This window comes from Amaranthus tricolor, chromosome 9 (assembly GCF_026212465.1).
Source record: "Amaranthus tricolor cultivar Red isolate AtriRed21 chromosome 9, ASM2621246v1, whole genome shotgun sequence".
NCBI lineage: Eukaryota > Viridiplantae > Streptophyta > Magnoliopsida > Caryophyllales > Amaranthaceae > Amaranthus > Amaranthus tricolor.
Genome location: NC_080055.1, coordinates 26561699 through 26581726, shown reverse-complemented (window position 1 = coordinate 26581726; position 20028 = coordinate 26561699). Strand labels below are relative to the sequence as shown.

The following is a 20028-nucleotide window of genomic DNA, read 5'->3' as shown; positions in this document are numbered from 1 at the left end:
TCAAATTCATAATTTCACTATTTTATTATACATGAAAATGTTAAACAATATTTATTTGTTTACAGCTGGCTTCGCGTATATCTTTCGAGATCCCACTCCCCATACTCTCGTCTACTATAGAGACGCACTTGATCGACAACGGGACGAGCAAGTTATTAACATTTACTATTTGTATTAGTTATGAATAAATTGTATATATTACTGAGCATATTGATTTCTATTACAGATGACATGGCGGCCTTACACAGCGGCTAAAATGGATGCTCTGCCGCACATATGTACATCGGGCCACGAGATTTGGAGATCGCGTTGTCCACTTATTTGCTTTGACATCGTCGAGCTACATCTCCCGGATCGTGTCATGCGTCATTTGGGTTTGGAGCAGGTTATTCCGCAAGCCTGTGACACCCAACCTCAACTACATGCGATCGATCGAAGGACTGGGGACAAGAATTACCTCGTACGACATAGATCGCATGTAGATACGTGGAATGACCGAGCATCTAGATTGGTTCGAGGAGATAACTCCACAGGTCATAGCTCTGCTATGTACATGAGTTGGTACAGGCGTATCTCCATATTACGCGTAACGAACACCACATTTGCGCAGCCAGGATCACATTACCATCCGACATCTACGTTACTGGTACGTCTTCTTTCAACACTCATAACATATAGTAATAGTTTTAAGTGACTCTTTTAACAATATAATGATAACAAACAGGCTGAGTGCATCCGATCGGTGCTCATACAATGCAATGACACGATTCAAGGGGCCTTTACATCGCCAGATGATGTGGGGTATCGGCTATGTTCTCAGACCCTAGGCTCCATTAACTCGTCGTTGACCGATGCATTGAGTAAGGCGGGTTATGAGTACCTCACACCGACTCCACCCGTCATTGGCGAGGTAGATGACACATTCCACGCTCCTTCTCCACGGAGTTCAGCCTACCGAGGTAGCTCTTCCAGAGGATCCAGTTCTCGGTCCACAAGAGGTCGCCAGCGTTCATCTACTCGAGGTCGGTCTTCCAGATCGCCATCGACATCCGGTACTATTTCGCCATTCGTTCCTCTAGCTTCCATCACCACTCCTCCTCCACATCCATCGCCTCCGCAAAGGATCATCACATATCAGCGTGCTAGTCAACGGCGAGCTCCTGCTCTTAATGTCATTGCGGAGGTTGACGAGTTCACACCATCATCATCCACCGGTGCGCTAAACAAGAGGGGCTGGGGGTTGTAGTTTAACAAACTTTGTATATTCTTATATGATTTGAACTTCTCGTATGACTTTCCATGATTGTAATATATCTTCGCATTATTTTCATAATTAATTTTTTCAAATCAAGTTGGTTCGTAATTGATTATTATGGAATAGATGGTATTGAACTAGTTTAATGCAGGTTGCGTTCACTATTTAGGGGAAATGAAAAAAAAAATAAAAATTGCAGGCTACAAGCAAACCGCCACTTCATGTGGCGGTTTACCAGGGACCAAACTGCCACATGAGATGGCGGTTTGCCTTGACCAAACCGCCACTTCATGTGGCGGTTTAGTGCTTAAGGCAAACCGCCATCTCAAGGGGCGGTTTTGTCTGAAAAATAAAATAAAAAAACAGATTTCCACGTGGACGGTATTGTGGGAAATACTTTCCCACATAATGCAAAGTGGGAATTAATTTTTTTTTAGCAATATTATGGGAAAATAATCAAAATAATGTGATATCGTTTATTTTAAAATAAAATCACTCTACAGTGATGAAAATAAAATAATTAAAAGAAAGTTAGTGGAAAAAACATATAATCACAACTAATAAAAAAATAGTTTTATAAAGTTAATGGGAAATGTGTGGGGACCATAATAAATATTAAAATGTTAAATTGAAGTTAGTGAAAAATATATGGGGTCCATAAGCATTATAAAAATATTTAAGTAAGTATGAATAAGGTTATTTTTATCCAAAATTTGTGACATAAATAAAAAGATTCTTTACGAGAACAACAAATTAAACACCCAAAATGGCAAGTGGGAACTTCTTTAAGGAACGGAGAGCATTATTTTTAACATTGACACATGTAAACATATGATTTTAAAAAAAAATCTAGAGACATTATGCAGTAAAAATACTCAGTTTTGACAGTTATATGTATAAATTAATTCTATAATTTTAAAAATTGTCAACAATATAATATGCAGTGTACTATATTCTTTAATTTATTCATTTTAACTATAAATAAATGTTAGTCAAAGGTACTTTAATTGTAGATATATTGATCAATATCAATTGTCATATTATTTTTTCAGCCAATAAATGAATTCTTTGCGAGTTCTCTCAAATTATAACACTAAATTTTTCAAGTTTTTTTTAGTATAATATATAATTATATAATTATATTTATTAATTGCTAATTGATTACAAGGGTGGACTTACATGGATCACCATGGCAAGTGCCCCTGAACAAATTTTAAATAAACTGGAAGTTTTGAATCTGGCGTGTAGCGACACTTTCTTTCTCTCCTTACTTAGTCTTGAGTCTCATTTGCAAAGGATGACTCTAAATTATAAACGACCAACGACTAACAAACACTATTTACCAAAGTTCTTCGAAACAATTGGCGTAAATAACTGACTCAATTCTTGTTTGACAACAGAGTGAAAGCTAAAATTAAAATCACTTAATTTAGTCTTGCTTTTTTCAAAAATTAGATCTAATTATTTTTTTAAAAGGTGTTTTATTTCTGTTAAATAAATATAATTTTCCCAACTAAAAATCAAAATTCAATTTTGACGTAATTTTCTTATTTTTTGGCTTATATCTAATTATCATACGACCATACAAAAGGCTTGGAAAATGACACATGTCATATTCCAAGACAATTGCCAAATGTAATGATATTAGTGGACTAAATTTGCTTATATTTATTATTACTTAATTTTTCTCTCTTAATCTTTAAAATAAAGGATTTAGGAATCTATAGTTGTATAACTTAAGATCTAAAATAGAAAATTTGCATAAAATATAAAGAATCATTAATTTAAAATAAAAATAAACTATAAGTTCAATTTTATCCATGTTTGTAATACTCCTACTGAAATTCTGGGTAAAATGAGTAAAGTACAACCTTATTAAAACAATTTTTTTTTAATGAAAGTAACTTGGTTAAAGCGCATTGATGTACACACAATTAGTCAATCGATTTTGTATTTGGAAAATATTCATGACAAAATCTTAGTTAAAATTTATGTTTTTTTAATAATTATTCGTATTTTTTATAATATATATAAAAGTTAATAAAAATCAATATAATTTTATTGTATAACTTTTATAATAATAATAATAATAAAAACATAATATATACTATTATCACTCTCTTACAATTATAGTCCTATTCAAATATATCTCGATATTAATCACTTGTGCAGTAGACGATATTTATACTAGTACAAAATAATTAGTTTGGGCAAAAATTCAAAATTTATTATATCCCCGTTCCAAATTGGTTGCAACATTAAAATGGTACTATTCATTCATTACTCTTAATTTGTGATTAGTTTTTAATCTATAGGTTAAAATATAGTCAAGTGAGATCTTATTTGATTTGTTTCATTGCAAAGATTATTAATATCACATTTTTATGAGTTTTTTTTATTATACATAACTAGATAGATTCCCGTGCCAAGCATGATTTATGAATTATTTAATTTAAAATTTATAATCATATATATGTAATTAAGTTATTATATAACTCCTTAATCATATTGTAACTATAAATGTTCAAAGTTATTTAATTTAAAGTATATTTTTTACAAAAATAACTAATATTTCATCTGATAATTATCCATTGTAATTAAAAGATACTAAATATCTTAATTGATTATATATGGTAGAAAAGTAGTAAATAAGGTATAGTTTTAAAATATTTTGTAACTAATTAATTAAACTTATCTAATCAGAAAGATATTATATGATATGCTAAATTTTTTTTGGCTAATTGGAACTTGAAAAGAGCGGAAATTTTTTTACGATAAAATCGATATGTATCCGAATTATTTCTGTATTAGTATATTGTATAAATATAGATAAATAAATTAGAATTATTAAGGATTGAATTAGTGTAATTATTAGCATGAAAAAACAAACGTTACAAATTAAATTGGAAGGGAGAAATTTTGTATTCAATAAAATTTGGCAACATGAAATATGGTGAAGGCTGAGTTTCAGTTGGCCTCCATTGTCTTAAACTAGAAGCTAATAGCCATTGTTGACGAGATCTAATTCAATTAGTTCTCCCTCTTTTACTTCTCCTTTCTTTTTTCCTTCCCCTATTAATCGGATCACAATCATCTCAATTTCACTTATTGCGATCTGCTAAACCCTAAAATTTGACCGATGATGGTTAATTAATCGTTTCATTTGTTTCTGATCAGCTGATTTAGAAGCAAAAAAGGTAATTACTAAAAAATTCAATTGTTAATTTCTCAGTTTTGAGTTTCAATTTTTGTCCCGATTATTTTATCGATTGAAAATGTAGGTTTAGGTTCAAGGGTTAGTGCAATTAAATCATCGTATAAGAATTGCTAATTCAATCTCTATGTTTGGGGGACTTGTGAATGCTAATAGTCCCCATCTCCGGAAATCTGGAAGTAGACCTGTTTTTGTTGAAACTGGTAAATTTTCTTTAAATTATTGTTAAACTCAATTGCACTCATTTTGTATGCATGCATCTATCTGTCTATATCTGATACAGAGTTGCATGATTAGGTGAAAGCAGTGAAGAAGTTCTACATCCTTCCGTGTCTAATGAAATGAAGGGTATTAGTCTAACATCCCCTTTGAGCAGCACTGTCATGATGCCATCACCCACTTTCTTGTGGAGATTTAAGGTGCTTTTCATTTTTTTTCTCTTTATTTTATGTAATTAGTGGCGAATTTGGATGTAAAAAATACGGGGCAAAGGTTTGGATCATAAACCTGGATTAAAATACACGGGAGAAACGTTTGAACTCTTGACATTTCAGTTATGAAAGCTCAAGTTCAAATTTACAACAAAGCCTTTATTATATGATTTTAAAAGGTGTCTCTATAAGGAGTATTATTTTAGGAAAAAAGTTTGTGTGTGTGAATGTGGGGGGGACGATGCTCCCTGTAGTCAAAGATGTTTGCCCCTTGTATACAATGTCTTCAATGACCTGACTTGATTGATTTATATAGGTGCTGCTGTTTTTTATCTGGGGGTTTTGCTGTTGCAAGGTCAGTTTCTCAGTTTCTCTTGTTCTTTTTAAATTAGGAGTATTGTTTTATGATCCTGCTTTGCGTTGGTTCTGGTGTTTTTGTAACAAGAAAGTATTGCAGTTCTGATTGACATTGAACTTATGCTGGACATAATCTTATGACTACTAGATTGGATGGCATTCTGTAATGCGAATGAGCGCTGATCTAAGAGATCTCTTCTTGTATGAGGCTTTTCTGTACTACAACCCTCTTCTACTTGTGGTCAGTATATTTTAGTTATGTTTGATCTTTGTATTTACTGAATTTGGTAAGCTAATGCTTTATTTGTTGTTGCAGACTTTGATGGTTTGGCTTTGGGGGATAAATCTATGGGTCTTTTCTCAGGCTAACGTGAATTATGCAAAGATTTTTGACATTGATCAAACTCATCTTACTCACTGGGAAATATGGAAGGTAATAAACAAGTTTTCTTCTTTTTATTGTTTGAAAATGCACTTTAATCTATATTACTGCCTCCGTCCTCATGAGTTTGCCGACATTTCTATTTTAGTACGTCCCTTTTCCTATGCAACATTTCCATTTTGGGTAATATCTCCACCACTTTCTTTAATTCCCACCAGATATATTCTCCATTTTTTATATTCTCCGCATAATTTAGATGTTCCCACCATTATCTTAATAATTGTGCAATGGTTGCTGTTGCCATTTGCATTTTCATGGGATAGAGGGAATACCGTATAGAATATTTGCGGTTTATTATATGATACAAATGCTTAACAAACCTTACCAAACTTAGGGCCCTGATCAAAATTTATTTTTTTTGAAGTGAAATATCTGAGAGAGATCTGCCTTGTTAGCTTTCATATGAACTTATTTGAACTCATTGGACTTTATCTAAACTTATTAAACTTACTTGAACCTATTAAACCTTATATGAACTTAGTGAACCTTATGTGAACTTATTTGAACTTAGTGGACCTTATCCAGAACTTATTTTACTGTATTGACCCAAATGTGAATTTCTATAATAAGCATGAATATATAGCCTTAAAAATTTGGCTGAGGGTCGCAATACCACTCTATTCAGATAAGACAACAAAGAAAACAATAATTGAAACCATATTTTTACGCTATGGTCACTAGTGCAATGGGATTCAATTTCATGTGGTGTTGTTGATGTGACACTTGCCACTTGGCTTCAAATATATACGATTCCAAATCGTGGTATTAAATCTTGGATACATTATTTCCTTGAAACCACCTTTTGTCTATGATAATCGAAAATTATTTTTTTGCTTGCAATGGTGGTTCTCTTATCATAATTGCTATTGTGACTGCAATTAAGTTTACAAATCTTGTTTTGAATAAAGACTTTGCTTTCCTTTTTATTTGGTAAGCCAAGATATGTTGAAGGAACTATAATTTACTCAATCAATTCATAATTGAATATCATCAATTCACAATATTAGTCAAACAACAATGCTAAAGCCTTATCCATAATATGTGATGCTATATGCACCAAGATAAATCAGCGTGAGATATAGCAAAATTTATACCAATCAAAACATAAAGCAACAACAATAATAACTTGCTTGGATATGAATTCAAGAAGGAAAAGGAATGCGAGGAGAGAGTGTTAACTGGGCGATGGCATAGGGGTTAGGTCTAGGTGAGATCATTCCTGGTGAGCGCCTTATGGCGCTTAAACACAAGTGTGCTTTGGTCTTAGGCTTGGTAGAAAGCTGTTTGATGGGCCACATCCACCATGTATATTTTTCTCTCTTCTCTTTGTGCTTTTTTTTGGGGAGTTTTCTTTTTTTTTTTTCTATGTGTTTTGGAGCGCCGCACAGCCATGAGCTACCAAGTACGACCTTCACCTAGGCGTGGTGACTATTATTGCCTTAGGGTGCCTTCCGCCTTTTAAGATTAATGATGAGGTTGAGGATGAGAAAATGGAAAAAGACGGAGCAACTATGATATCATGATAGAATGATGTAGTTGCTTATTTGTTGTACAGTGAAGTCCAAATTTGGTTAACATGAGAAACTTTAAAAGATAAATCAGAGGCTATAATAACTTTTGTGAGAACAGAATAATCTGAGTGCTTAGTTCCAACCAATGGGATTCATTATCTAGTGTTATATGTAAATCATAGGGAAAATGAAGATTAAAACTTTAGAAAGAAAAAGTAATATTAGAGGAGAATAGAAAAGAAGAGAAAATTTTTATATAAGATAGTGGCAACTACCCGTACACCAGGAGGATAAAATCGTACATTAACATATTATAGTCTTATGCTACCATTTGCCTCCCATTGTTCTCCCCATTTGTAGAGATTTTTTTCTTAAGGCTCGAAAGAAAACCCTTGCGTTTTGCTTCTCCATTTCCTCTGCTGTGGGGAAATTATTAATATTGATTAAATTCTCTGTTACATTTTGGTTGCAGTGCGCCACCTGGATGACTATTATAGTTCCGACGAGTATGACGGCATATCTTTATCTGTATTCAGATGGCGAAGTGTCATTAGCAGCATCTCAACCTGTGTAATAGATACTTCCAGTTCTTGACATTTTCGTTCAACTGCTTTTAATATCTTTTGAAATGCTTCAATAATTTTTAACAATAATTTTAAATATACATGAATATATTTATGTCATGTAATTTTTTATTGTTGGAGTTAAGTTTTAGCTTGTGAGCATGGGTTGACTTAACTTTCTCTTGTGGATACATTTCTGAAGTTTATGACTAGAAACTTTTATGTTTTTCTAGCCGTTATTTTACAATATCCCCTTGGTGTTCTCATATGTTCTTTTCGTTACTTGATCAAATATAAAAATCAAATAAATAAAAAAATGGAAAAAAAAATTTCTATTCTGCATTTCAGCTCATATATGTATGTGGATTGGAAGATTGACTATTTTCCTTGTATATGTTTTAATTCTGTTTTTGTTTAATGCGACAGTATTGTGTATATGTTTCTATTATTCATCTATATATACTGCTAGTGACTGATGATGGAGCTGTGTACTTGCTACAGCGACAAAGTAAAACATCCATTTCTATGTCAATTGCTTTTCTCTTTGACCATCCTAGATCTTGTAAATGCTGTCTTATAAAAGGCCTTAAGAATGTTGTTTTAAAAGAATGGGCTATCTCGTGTCTCAACTATATACTTATTTAACTGGTAGATTCTAAGACTGAAATATTCTTTTTTCTATTCATGACTTGTTAACTATGCTTTGTCTCTCCTTCAAATAAAACACTATGCTTTATATCGATTGGAAATCAGGTAGGTAGGCTGTTCTTTTTTTATTTGAGAAATGTCTAGTGGTATTTTTATTTTTTTGGGATAAAGTGATGAATCTTTGGTATCTCTGCTGCTACTTTCTGACTGAGTTTTTCTTTGAGCAAGTTTTTTTTTTGGATGTGATGTAACGCTTGACCAGCACTTAATATTTCCACTGAATTTATTTAGAGAACTCCTGGTTCTTGTAGTGCTGTACTTCTATCTGTTTCTACTTATGGTGAACCCTTCGGTAAAAAAAAAAAAGAATAGACTTCTGATGATTATGAGCAGTTAACTGCCCACTATGCTTTTGTGGGAATGTAATGTCTACTTCAGAAATTGCCTCTCGGAAGATTTGATTTGTTGAAACTGTCATTATATCTGGATAACCACATAGTTCATGTTGGCTTATCTTTGAGCTCTACAAACATACATCTCTGGCTTCAATCCTCCAGCTAGGTTTCACCGAAGAAACATATGCAGTGTGCTGAATGCTGATTTCTCACTGGATGTTGTTTTCATCATTTTAAATAACACATTGGAGTTGCTACTACCCCTTTATGAACACCTTAAGTATAACAAATGACTTTCTTTAACATCTCAACCTCAAAATAATTTTTTAGGATTGCTGATCAGAGCCGCAAACTAAAGTGGAGGAAACTTTAAATCAGATACTTTTTCCTTTTTTGAATGCTGTTACAAATCTATCGTTACGATCTTATTGCATTTGTGGTGACCTGTGGTCTGTGACTGTAATTTTTATTTTTTTGCTTCTGTTAAGAATCGACATAGTTAGAATATGATGAAATGAGGAAGATGATGTTAACATAAGTATATTGCACTTACAGCAATTGAAGATAGATGATCAAGCATTTGCAAAGCTTGATTCTCTCCCATTAAATAGCTAAAATAAACTACTTTAGTCCCTTAGAGATTTAGATTTGACAATAACAATTATGTATACAGATTTAGGCGCACCAGGAAAAGTACATATTTTGTTCTGTCTACTGTGTATTTATTTGGTAATCTGGTATCGTTCATCTCCTTGTATCAGCTTTAGTGAACATCTTTTTCAATGGGTCCAAGGTTGAATCATGTTCAAGCTTATGCTGGGTTCATCATTTTATAACCTCTGCTCTTATCTGAGTGCTTGTCATATTTGTTTGGTTTAAGTCAAGTTCTTGTGTATTTTGTTTGCTGTCTGGCCATGGCGAGGTGACATCTTAATACTTGAAATTGATCAGCCACTGACATTTGTTTTACATCACTTATGCAGGTTCTTTTGTACATTGCTGTTATAATGATATTAATATCCCCCTTTGATATTTTCTATTTATCTTCACGGTACTACCTGTTGAGAACTCTTTGGAGAATAGTTCTTCCCCTGCAGGTAAAAGACTCCTGCTGCTTCATGCAATTAATTGATTAATGTTGTTTGTGCTCACTAGTCTACGCCTGTTCTTTTTCCCGCCACCCCCTTTTTTTTCTGATGTAATAAATAATTGTCCTCAAAGAAGAATCATCAATGAAACTAATAACTATATATCCTATAGTGTCTTGGAAGATCGTTTACCTCCTTATGTTCTCGTTGTAACATGAAATTTTTTTGTGTCGCAAGTCACAACATATATTGCATAAGCAAGGCCACATTATGTTGCATCGGCCGAGTCTTGAAGGTGTTCAATTTATACATTCGCTACTACCCCTACGTAAAGGTGTAAAAGAACACAAATTACGTGGATTCTGGGATGTTTCTTGATTTCAGCCGATATTTTCCATAACGACAATTGCATCACCCTCGTTACTACATCACCGTGACCAATAACCACAATCGCAACAAAAGTTGTGTTTTTCATTATGGTCATTGATGGAGAAAAACCAAAACATTGCTACTCAATACTCTTCGACAATAAAGTGTTATCTTGGTATATGCTGCTGGAAAAGATCAAGCAACACATGTAATATGTTTGGCTTCATTGACCATATCATCCTTGATGTCATCATTTGTGGTTTTGGAGTTTACTCTTAGACTACCAACCACATCATTACCATTTGTTTCCTTCCTTTTTGGATCGAACATTAAAATGGTTGCACATTGAAGCCTCAAGTTTGTTGGTTATAATCAATTACCACAATTGTTTTGCCGAGAATATTCATAATTTCAAGGAAAGAGCGAAATGGCAAAATTAGTGCTCATTAGTTTATTTATACTGACTGAAAGGACACACACATCATGGTAGAGAACATTTCTCAGCTTCTGCAGCAGAAACAATAGAGCAACTATTGTTGAATACAACACGTGCATCTACACACCCATACCCCAAAAATCTTCCAGAATTGTTGGTTCACGTTTTAAGATTGTTCAGTCCCCTCACCCAACTTTCCGTGTAATGGTTGATGGATTTCTCTAAAGTTTTTAAAGGGGGTGGCAGGATAACTTCAGTATGGTATGGACAGTTGGTGGCTTGGTGCAATGAAATATTTTCTCCAGTATTGTTGTTTCTGTATGCTGGTGTATCAAGCATGGTAGAACTAACTGCACTGTTTTTCTTTTTCTAAAACCTAACTGGTCTTTAATGCAGGCAATATCATTTTCTGACTTCTTCTTGGCTGATATCTTGACGTCCATGTCCAAGGTATCTTTGCCTTTTGATTATATTTTATTCGAATTCCATTTATGGCTCTTCAGAAAAAAAGCACAAATAGTTTTTGGTCTCTGCTCTGCTTATTTAACATATCTGTTGATTGGATTTTTAAATAATTATACTTTTCAAAACCAAGCTGGATTTAACTTATGTTCTAATAACAGTTAAGACTGATGGAAGCTAAGCATTTTACATAGGGGCGTAGTACCAAACTTATATAGCAGTATACCCCCACAAAACCATCCAGGCTGCCTGTAATTTGCTGTTAGACAGAATATCATCACTCTAGGTGCACAATCAAAAACCCTCTAGAGCCAGAGAGCCCAGAGCTGATGTCTGAAACTCTTAATCCCTGAGCTTCTATGTTTACGACCTTACTGAAGAGTGAATCAGTTGCTATGATTTTATTACAAGAAGTGCCATGAACAATCTTCAGATCCAGGGTTTTAGTGATAATTCATAGAGCTTTAAATAGAGGTGCCAATCTCCGAACCATTGAAATTTGAAGTATTGAGCCGTTTTGTCTAGAATATGGGACTATTCTGCTGCTGTAGTGATTAAATGCCAGTTGCTGCTCAGGCTAGGTACTGAAAATCTGTTCCCTGGTTGTTTTTCATGTTTCTCTATCTTAGTTTTTGGGGTTGGGGGAAGGTGAGTGACATTTGAGCTCCTTGTTTTGGCTACTTTAGCCTCTTTTTCCTAAAATTTACTCTTTCTGTTCGTAATTGATCTTCCATATTTCTGTTTTAGTCTGTTCTTATTTCTTTTTCAATTACACTTTGTCCTAATTTTTCATACTCTTTCCCCAAAACGTCCACCTTTATCGCCATTTCTACCTCTCACTTTTTCTCTTAAAGTAATAACAATTTGCCCAAATGAATAGTAACTTGGAAAATCAGTAGGCAACAGAGGGTGTAATAACTGTTCTCTATCAAGTCTTGAAGTAGAGAATCTGCTATAAAAATATATATGGGAACAATATTTTTTAGATTGGTAGATTTTTTAAAATTTTATTTTATGGTGTACAGTTGTATTTTAGTTCATAAAAGATTTACAAATATCTTCAAATAATTAAGCATTATGGTGAATTAAGTCCTAATTATTCTATGTTCTATCATTGCTACTTCCAATTTTGCATTTCCCTTTTTTTTTTGTGAAGGTATTGTCAGACTTGGAGCGTTCTGTGTGCCGCATGGTACATCGTCAGGTTGGTTTTCTTTCTCCCCTATGTTCTCCCGCCCTCCTTGTAGTGTCATTAAAAATGGAAGATGAGAATTTATCTCAAACTGGCACACGGCTTACAACCAAGAAATTGTGAGAAATGGAAAGCCATATGCTACTGGAATCTGGATAGTGACAAAAATTCTTTGAAGTTTTATTTATTACCAACTTGCTGATTCGGGCTTTTAAGTTTGGATATTATAGCACCTTGCTGCTCAAAAGCAAGTCTGAACAATTTTTTTTAATTTTGTTTCACTACCATAATTGAATGCAAAACTTGGAGCAAATTGTGTTTAGGGTTTGTCTCCAACGTTATTATACTTTTAGATGATCTCTTCCCATAATATTGACATCTTATTCTAGTATGTCGGACACTTATTGATATAAATTGATCTACATGAGGGTGATACTTTAGTTTCCTATGCTCTAAGCTTGATATGGTTTCAACTTTCAAGTTTGTATTCTTATATTTGGGTAATTGTTTCAAGTAGCGATCAACACTTACAGAAATTTTTGTTGTTTAGGGTTTGACAGTAGCTGCCAGCAGCAGCCATATGTCTTTACTCTTTAGTCTTTGTTCTTTGGCTAGCAATAACAAAATATTTCTTATTTACTTGCGTTTTTTCAATATTGGTGTAGGTTGCTACTATTGCGTGGTTTGAGGCTGATTCTGTATGTGGCAGTCATTCTGTTGCTATTCCGGTGGTTCTGGTACTACCTTATATTTTCCGACTCTTCCAATGTCTTAGGCAATACAAGGACAGCGGAGAAAAGTCAAGTCTCCTTAATGGTAAGATTGTGGTCTTTAGATGCATAGCATCCTAAAAGTATTTCTTTAATGGAGATGAAATTATTGTAAGCTGATGTACTTGTAGAATAATTCATTCAAAGAAGTTTGTGAATTTCGATATTGAGTGGGAGTTGTCTCTGCTTTGCCTTTTCAGTTTTAACATTGTAATAATATCTGCCCTTTTGTTTCTCATTGCTTAATTGTTCAAAAATTCAGCTCTTAGTCGTCCTTGTTCGAAAATCCATTTCGCAATGCTTTATTGGTGAGGCTGCACACAGCTTGACAGCCATCGAGAGCCTTCCGCTCACGCGATAATTGTATTGTTATTCGTCTCTTGAATTCCACATTATGATAACTTCATTCTATTGTGTTTTTTTCAGCTCTAAAATATTCAACTGCAATACCAGTTATTTTCCTTTCAGCGCTCAAATACCATGTATTCCCAGATAAGTGGACAAATTTTTATAGGCCACTCTGGTTGATGTCAAGTTTATTGAACTCCATGTATTCTTTTTACTGGGATATTACGCGAGATTGGGATATGAGGTATGTGTACTTGACTACAGTTTCAATAGAATCCACTGATCCACATCGTGCTTTATTTATGTAGCTTCTTTTTTCCTTTATGATCCCGTTGCTACAACTCTAATTTCGAACACAGTTGTGCACTCATTCAAATACTATTACGGCCCCTTTGGTAGGTGGTAATAAACGGTGGTAATGAGAATGAAAAACCAGTGTAATTTTGGTTGAAAAATCTCTTTGTTACCTTGATGGTCAAGCTTGTCCAACTTCAATCATCTCATTTTCCTTATAAAATTCATTCCAATACATTACCATTTGGAGAGGTGGTATTAGGTGATAATGAAAATTTGTAAACAAAAAAACTATTTGGTGATCAAGGTTTCATTACCATGGGAATGATATGGGAATGATATGGAACTTTTGATGAAATTTTACGCTATAAATCATTTTCATTACCGCCATTTAGTATCACTAACCAAACGGGCCATTAATTCGTGTAATGAAGCTGATCCTTTGATATAATAAGATCAACGTTCTTATAAATATTCCTTTTTTTGGATGTATGCAGTTGTTTCACCCGGATATTCAAGTTTGGGAAACCTCATATTTGCTCGTACCTTCTTTATGGACGGAAATGGGTAACTGCTCTTTCAAAGCTGTTCTTTCCTTCCCGATTTCTTGTAATACATGTTCATTTTAGTAGCATGGTACAGTAAATTTGATTGATTCTATCAATGTTTCATCGATTTAGGTTTATTGCTGGGTGATTGGAAGCAATTTGATTCTTCGATGTACTTGGACGTACAAACTATCTGCTCATCTCCGACATAATTACCTTACTGTTTTTACTATTACTGCTCTGGAGATCTTCCGCCGTTTTCAATGGGTTTTCTTTCGTGTGGAAAACGAGTGGAATAAAATGAATGCAAAGTCACACATTCAGTTATCGGAAAGCGACGATTCAAGTGAGGATGCTAATTTACTAGACTCTGCAAACCATAGTGTATAATTTATAAGTGACTATCCCGAAAATTCGCATTCTATAGCCATGCTTATGCGACTTTTCGGTACAGTTTTCCCTAATCCCCAGAGCCTAGAGGTGTATATTGAACCGAGTTTTGACCCATTCTTTATTAAATGAGATTATGCTAAATACATTTGTTCTGTACAAGGAAGTTATACATTACTTGCTAGTAAGAAATGCGATAAGGAAAAGCGAAATTGAATGAAAGAAAGAATGGCGGGAAAGTTAGGTGTATCCGCCAATAATATGAAAGAACCAAGAATACATTTTCTAGCTAGTAAAGGTATCGGTTGTTTGAGTACGAAGGAAGAGTGTGTTGATTTTGAAAGTAGTAAGGACAATCAAAGCCAAGGTGACCAATATAGACAACGTTGATAGCACAAGAGCAAGCGTCTGAGCCAAACCGTTGTCGAGTTGTTGGGCATAGTCGATTGACGCCAGTGCCAGTATTGTGAGAGGAAACGAGTACGCCCACCATGCTATGTTGAACTTTCTCATCGACTTCTTGAATAATGTTGGTCGACATACCTGCAATCACATAAACACGGTTAATCCATACACATGAAAAATCATAATGGTAAATTTTCTAGTGTAAATTTTTGTTCACAAAAATGTTTACAAAGTAATATATAATGTTATATGAGAATCGGGAGAATAATAATCTCAACAGTTAGATAAATAGAAAGGGTAATGATTCGCGTACAGAGTAATCTCATTTTGGTAAAAAAACATTTAATTTCTTTTAAAAATTATTTTTTTGGAAAAAATTTGAAAAGTAATATTTTGTTTAAAATATCTTTTTTTTTATGTAAAAGTAACATGTTTTTTTTCAACAAGTAACACCATTTTTAAAAAAGCAAAACATTTTTGTCAATTTTGTTCAATTTTTTTAAAATTTTCTTTTTTCTAAAAGTAATATATATATATATGCTCAAGTTTCAGTGAGAACGAAGCTTATATGAGAACCATGAGAATTAGTCTACCTGTAAAAACGTGTTATTTTTTACAGAAAATGTGTTACTTTTTTTCAAAAAAATATTATTTTTTTAAAAAAAGATGCTACTTTTTAGCAAAAAAGTATTACTTTTAAAAAAACTTCAAAGTAACATATTTTTTTGAAAAGTAACACCTTTTTGTGACTTTTATTCAAATTTTTTTTCTGAAAGCAATGCTTTATTAATGAAAAGTACCTTCCTTTTTAAAATAAAAGTAACTTTTTTATTCCTAAAAGTAACATCTTTGTAATAGAAAAGTAATACTTTTTTGTTATATAAATTATTTTTCACAGTTTTTATATAAGAATAGTTCTCACTTTATATATATATATATATATATATATATATATATATATATATATATATATATATATATATATATATATATATATATTAGTGGATGGTCCCATGTAGGTTGAGTTAAGAATGGTAAATTTTGAACAAGTTGAATAATGGTGGAAAGCTAGCAAGCTTTTATAGACTTAAGTTGATTTCTAAAATAAATTTCCAGGACGTCGGCCTCATACTTTCCATGCTTTCATGCAATTTCCACGAACATCGTACAACTTTTTTTCTAAAAACTTTTACCAAGACATTGGACTACTCTTTTTTTTTCTCTTTTACCATAAAATAGACTTAATCTAGTCCAAATAAAACCATCAACTTGATATTTTTTTTAGTTTTGCCAATTTTGACTGTAAAAGGAATCTAAGTCATAGTTATGTTTTTTTTTTTTTTTTTTTTTTTATTGATTTTCTTATTTATTACTTCTACAATCTTCCAAAATTACACAACGAAAAAATGAGTTCGTCTTGATTGGAGCTAATATCACTTTTTCAGGCAATGTTCAGATTTTAATTCTCATCCAGCCCACTACTTACCTCAGTCTACATCGTAATCAAAATAGATAAATAATAAAAAATTACACAATATTTCTTCTATAAATTTATTTATTACGAAAAACATGTCACATTTAATTGTTGACAAATATATAATCCATAAAATAGTAACAAGAATAGTAAAACTTAAACATAATAATTATTGAATAAAACGACCTGAAAAAATTATGTGGAGCAATAAATAAATATCCATCATACTAATTTATTAGTAGGGCTAATTGTCAAATAACTAATTCAATCAAATTAAAAAGTAAAACTTAGATTGATGGTTCTATAATATAATCTATACTAGCTAACTCATACAGTCATACTCTAATATGTTAGATATATTTCTAAGTATATACTATACATGTTTAAGGTTTCATATTGCCATTAAAATTGCTCATGTTTTCTAAATATGGAAATGAAAAAGTTATAATTTTATAACCCTATCCAAATTATATGTAAAAAAATTTTTAAACTCTTAAAACAAAAAACAGAACATTTCATCATCGCAATGAGATTAAATAGTTATTGACTTTTGTTTAGATGAGCTTAAAATTATATGTACATAACCTTAAACAACCTCACATAAGTATTCAAATTACTAAAAAAAATTGAAAATTCAAAAGTGAGAGGAAAAAGTATGCAAGGTGCTCACCAAGGACATGAATAGAAAGATGGATAGAAAGAAAAGCATCTTAGAACCTTCACCAAATCCACCATTAATGGAAGCCATAACTAAGCTAGCCATACTTGGAGTAGCTATAAACAAGAAGAAAACTGGCCTTAATCTCATTGAAACACCATCACTACATGGAAATCTTTGATAAAGTGTTATAAACAACACCAAATAATGAACCATAGCTAATGAAAACAAACACAATCCAATCTCAAACCATCCCAATTCAATACCAACTTTTGAAGCAACTAAATTTGCTATAACTGATAATTGACATGTAGGGTTTGCAACCCTAGACAAAAATCTTTGCCCTTTTGTAAAATATTGTCCATAAATCTTAATATCTAAGATTATAATTGGAATTACAAACACCCAAAAGAGTATATGTGTATAAATATTGTTGTTTTTCCATGGAAGAATAAATGGTGAAGTTTGGAGAAGTAAAAGGGAAGAAATCCATGGAGCAAAGAGGTAGTTAACACCCACATGGTGTAAAAATTCATCTTTAACTTTGGGGTAGTGGTAAAAACATTTAAGGGTATAAAGAATAGAAAATGAGAGTAGTATCCCTAAAGATATTGACCATAAGAGTGTACAAGCTAAGGATGGTAGTATATGGAGATTAAAATAATGTTGTGGATGATGATCATATGGGAAATAATCATCATGATGATGATCATGATGGTGATAATGGTTGTTTTTGATGAATTGTATTAGGGTTTTCCATAGTAATGCTTGAGCACTTAATGAAAAACATATTCTAAAATACCCTCCATGGAATTTGGATAATATTGTGTTTGTGAAATGTTCATAAATGTTAATGGGATTGTTGGTTTGAGTGTTATTGTTTATATTGCTTGGTAATGACTTTGGTTCTACTATAATTACTTGTATAATAGGTTGAGGATTTGATATGGAATCCATTATTGCTATTGATAATTTGATATGGAGTATTTGGTGGTTATATATGCTTGGGTTTGTAAATGTTTGAGTATATTTAATGCATGTTTCTTGGGCATGTAATATGTTAGGTTCTTACAAGGTAGTATATATAGTGTGAGTTTTTTCTTTCAATGGATCCCACTCACTTATGTGAGTGGTAAGCTTGATCCACTTGGGTCATCTACCCACCATGATAAAGGTTGAGTCCCAGGTATAAATATAAGTATTTTAATTTTGTACACAATCAATTTATTTTATTGTGTAGTCATCTCTTTAGGTCAAAATACCCATACACGTATTTTGTATGATTTAAAAATAACATAAATGTACATAGAAATGTTGTATCTACATTTTTAGCCCAATGGGCTCTCGTGTGAGGGGGCGTGTTAGAGTATATAACAGATCCTAGTGCCTTAACCATCATTTTAAGCTTTTAGTTGAAATAGTTCCTTGACATGGTATCAATGCAGCACAGGCCCTCCCCATATCTAGTGTGTAATATTCCACTTAAATTTGAGGGGTGGTTGAGATTTAAACCCGTGATCTCTTGTCACGTTGGTTTCTAATACTATGACAAGGAACTAACTCAACCAAAAGTTTAAGCTGATGGTTGAGGCCCCATGATATGTTATATATTCTAACACGCCAACTCATACAGGAGCCTATTGGGCTAGAAGTGTGGATGAGCATAGGCATTGAAAATTCCACTTTAAATGAGAAGTGGTTGAGATTCGAACTTGTGAACTCTTGTCACGTTAGCTTTTGATACCATGTCAAAGAACTAACTCAATTCCAAAAGTTTATTATATTATATATTTTAACAATCATCTAATAAATTAAATTTTATTAGATTTATTTCGATGGTTATAGTAATATGAATATTAATATATGTAGAAAAAACCAAAATAGGATAGACTTACTTTCTATAAGTTTTTAAGCATGAGAATTGTTATGCAAGTTGGAAGAATAAAGACAGAATACATCAAACGTTTACTGGTTATTGGTAGGCTTTAAGCTGCTCGACAGTCTACATACATTGTTGTTCGCATGCTTTCTTGGTGTATTAGTGGCGGCTGACAAAATGGCCGGGCTGGGCTACACTTATTGGACTACTACGTTCCTTTTAGATCGCAGCAAAAACAACTTTACCCAAAAATTAAGATATTGTGGGACTATTTTTAGTGTGTCGATAATATTAAAAGAGAAATAAAATGTGAAGTAAAAAATAATAAGTGATGGAGATATTTTCATAAAACAAAATTATAGCAAAATAAAAAGAACATGCTAAGAAGAAAAGTATGATAAAAACATAGAGACCGAATAGTACTCCCTTCGTGGTTCTGTCCCTTAGTATTATATACTCCCTCTATTTCATTTTAATATTTAATATTTTGTTTGCTTTTTAGTTTTAGCCAATACACTAATTTAATACTTAATAGCAATAATTATGCATAATTAAAACTTATAAAAACTAGATATCAATAAACCTTATGTTGAAACAAATCAAACTAGATCTCATTTAATTATATTTTAATGCATGGATCAAGAAAAAAAAAAACAAATATTAGAGTGATCGATTAATAGTAACCCAAAAGCAAATGAGACATTTGGAAAGAAATGGAGGGAGAATTAATTTGTATTTTGGGTTGTCCTTTTCATTTTACTTTCATTTCATTTTTGGATAATAATCTATCACTTTTTAGTCTTATCCGTATATTTTAACTCTCTATTAATTTTATCCGCACAATTTATTCTCTATAGTCATTTATCGCTGAATATCTTTTTTTCTTAAGAAAAATACTC

The 20028-nt window shown here is 32.5% G+C and overlaps 3 protein-coding genes across 5 annotated transcripts; 2 read left to right on the top strand and 1 right to left on the bottom strand.

Annotated features, from left to right (window-relative positions):
* The first annotated feature begins 464 nt into the window (after positions 1 to 464).
* On the top strand, positions 465 to 2633 carry LOC130823434 (uncharacterized). Its single transcript, XM_057688054.1, has 3 exons — positions 465 to 646; positions 725 to 1183; positions 2424 to 2633. Exons 1-3 carry the CDS (start codon positions 548 to 550, stop codon positions 2631 to 2633), a joined length of 768 nt encoding a protein of 255 aa, XP_057544037.1. The 5' UTR covers positions 465 to 547.
* Positions 2634 to 4178: 1545 nt separating this feature from the next.
* LOC130823631 (uncharacterized) lies at positions 4179 to 15433 on the top strand. Of its 3 annotated transcripts, none has more exons than XM_057688334.1 (14): positions 4179 to 4452; positions 4537 to 4672; positions 4767 to 4888; positions 5217 to 5255; positions 5406 to 5498; positions 5574 to 5690; positions 7683 to 7778; positions 9800 to 9913; positions 11106 to 11159; positions 12328 to 12375; positions 13029 to 13179; positions 13560 to 13725; positions 14273 to 14342; positions 14456 to 15433. In XM_057688334.1, exons 2-14 carry the CDS (start codon positions 4597 to 4599, stop codon positions 14711 to 14713), a joined length of 1404 nt encoding a protein of 467 aa, XP_057544317.1. In that variant the 5' UTR covers positions 4179 to 4452; positions 4537 to 4596; the 3' UTR covers positions 14714 to 15433. The 3 variants fall into 3 exon arrangements, with proteins under 3 accessions (XP_057544317.1, XP_057544319.1, XP_057544318.1); XM_057688336.1 differs by having other exon boundaries at positions 4626 to 4672; positions 14456 to 14901; XM_057688335.1 differs by lacking the exon at positions 7683 to 7778 and having other exon boundaries at positions 14456 to 14903.
* LOC130823633 (S-type anion channel SLAH1-like) lies at positions 14811 to 18298 on the bottom strand. Its single transcript, XM_057688337.1, has 2 exons — positions 17263 to 18298; positions 14811 to 15256 (listed from the first exon to the last, which is right to left on the bottom strand). Exons 1-2 carry the CDS (start codon positions 18205 to 18207, stop codon positions 14999 to 15001), a joined length of 1203 nt encoding a protein of 400 aa, XP_057544320.1. The 5' UTR covers positions 18208 to 18298; the 3' UTR covers positions 14811 to 14998.
* Positions 18299 to 20028: the final 1730 nt, after the last annotated feature.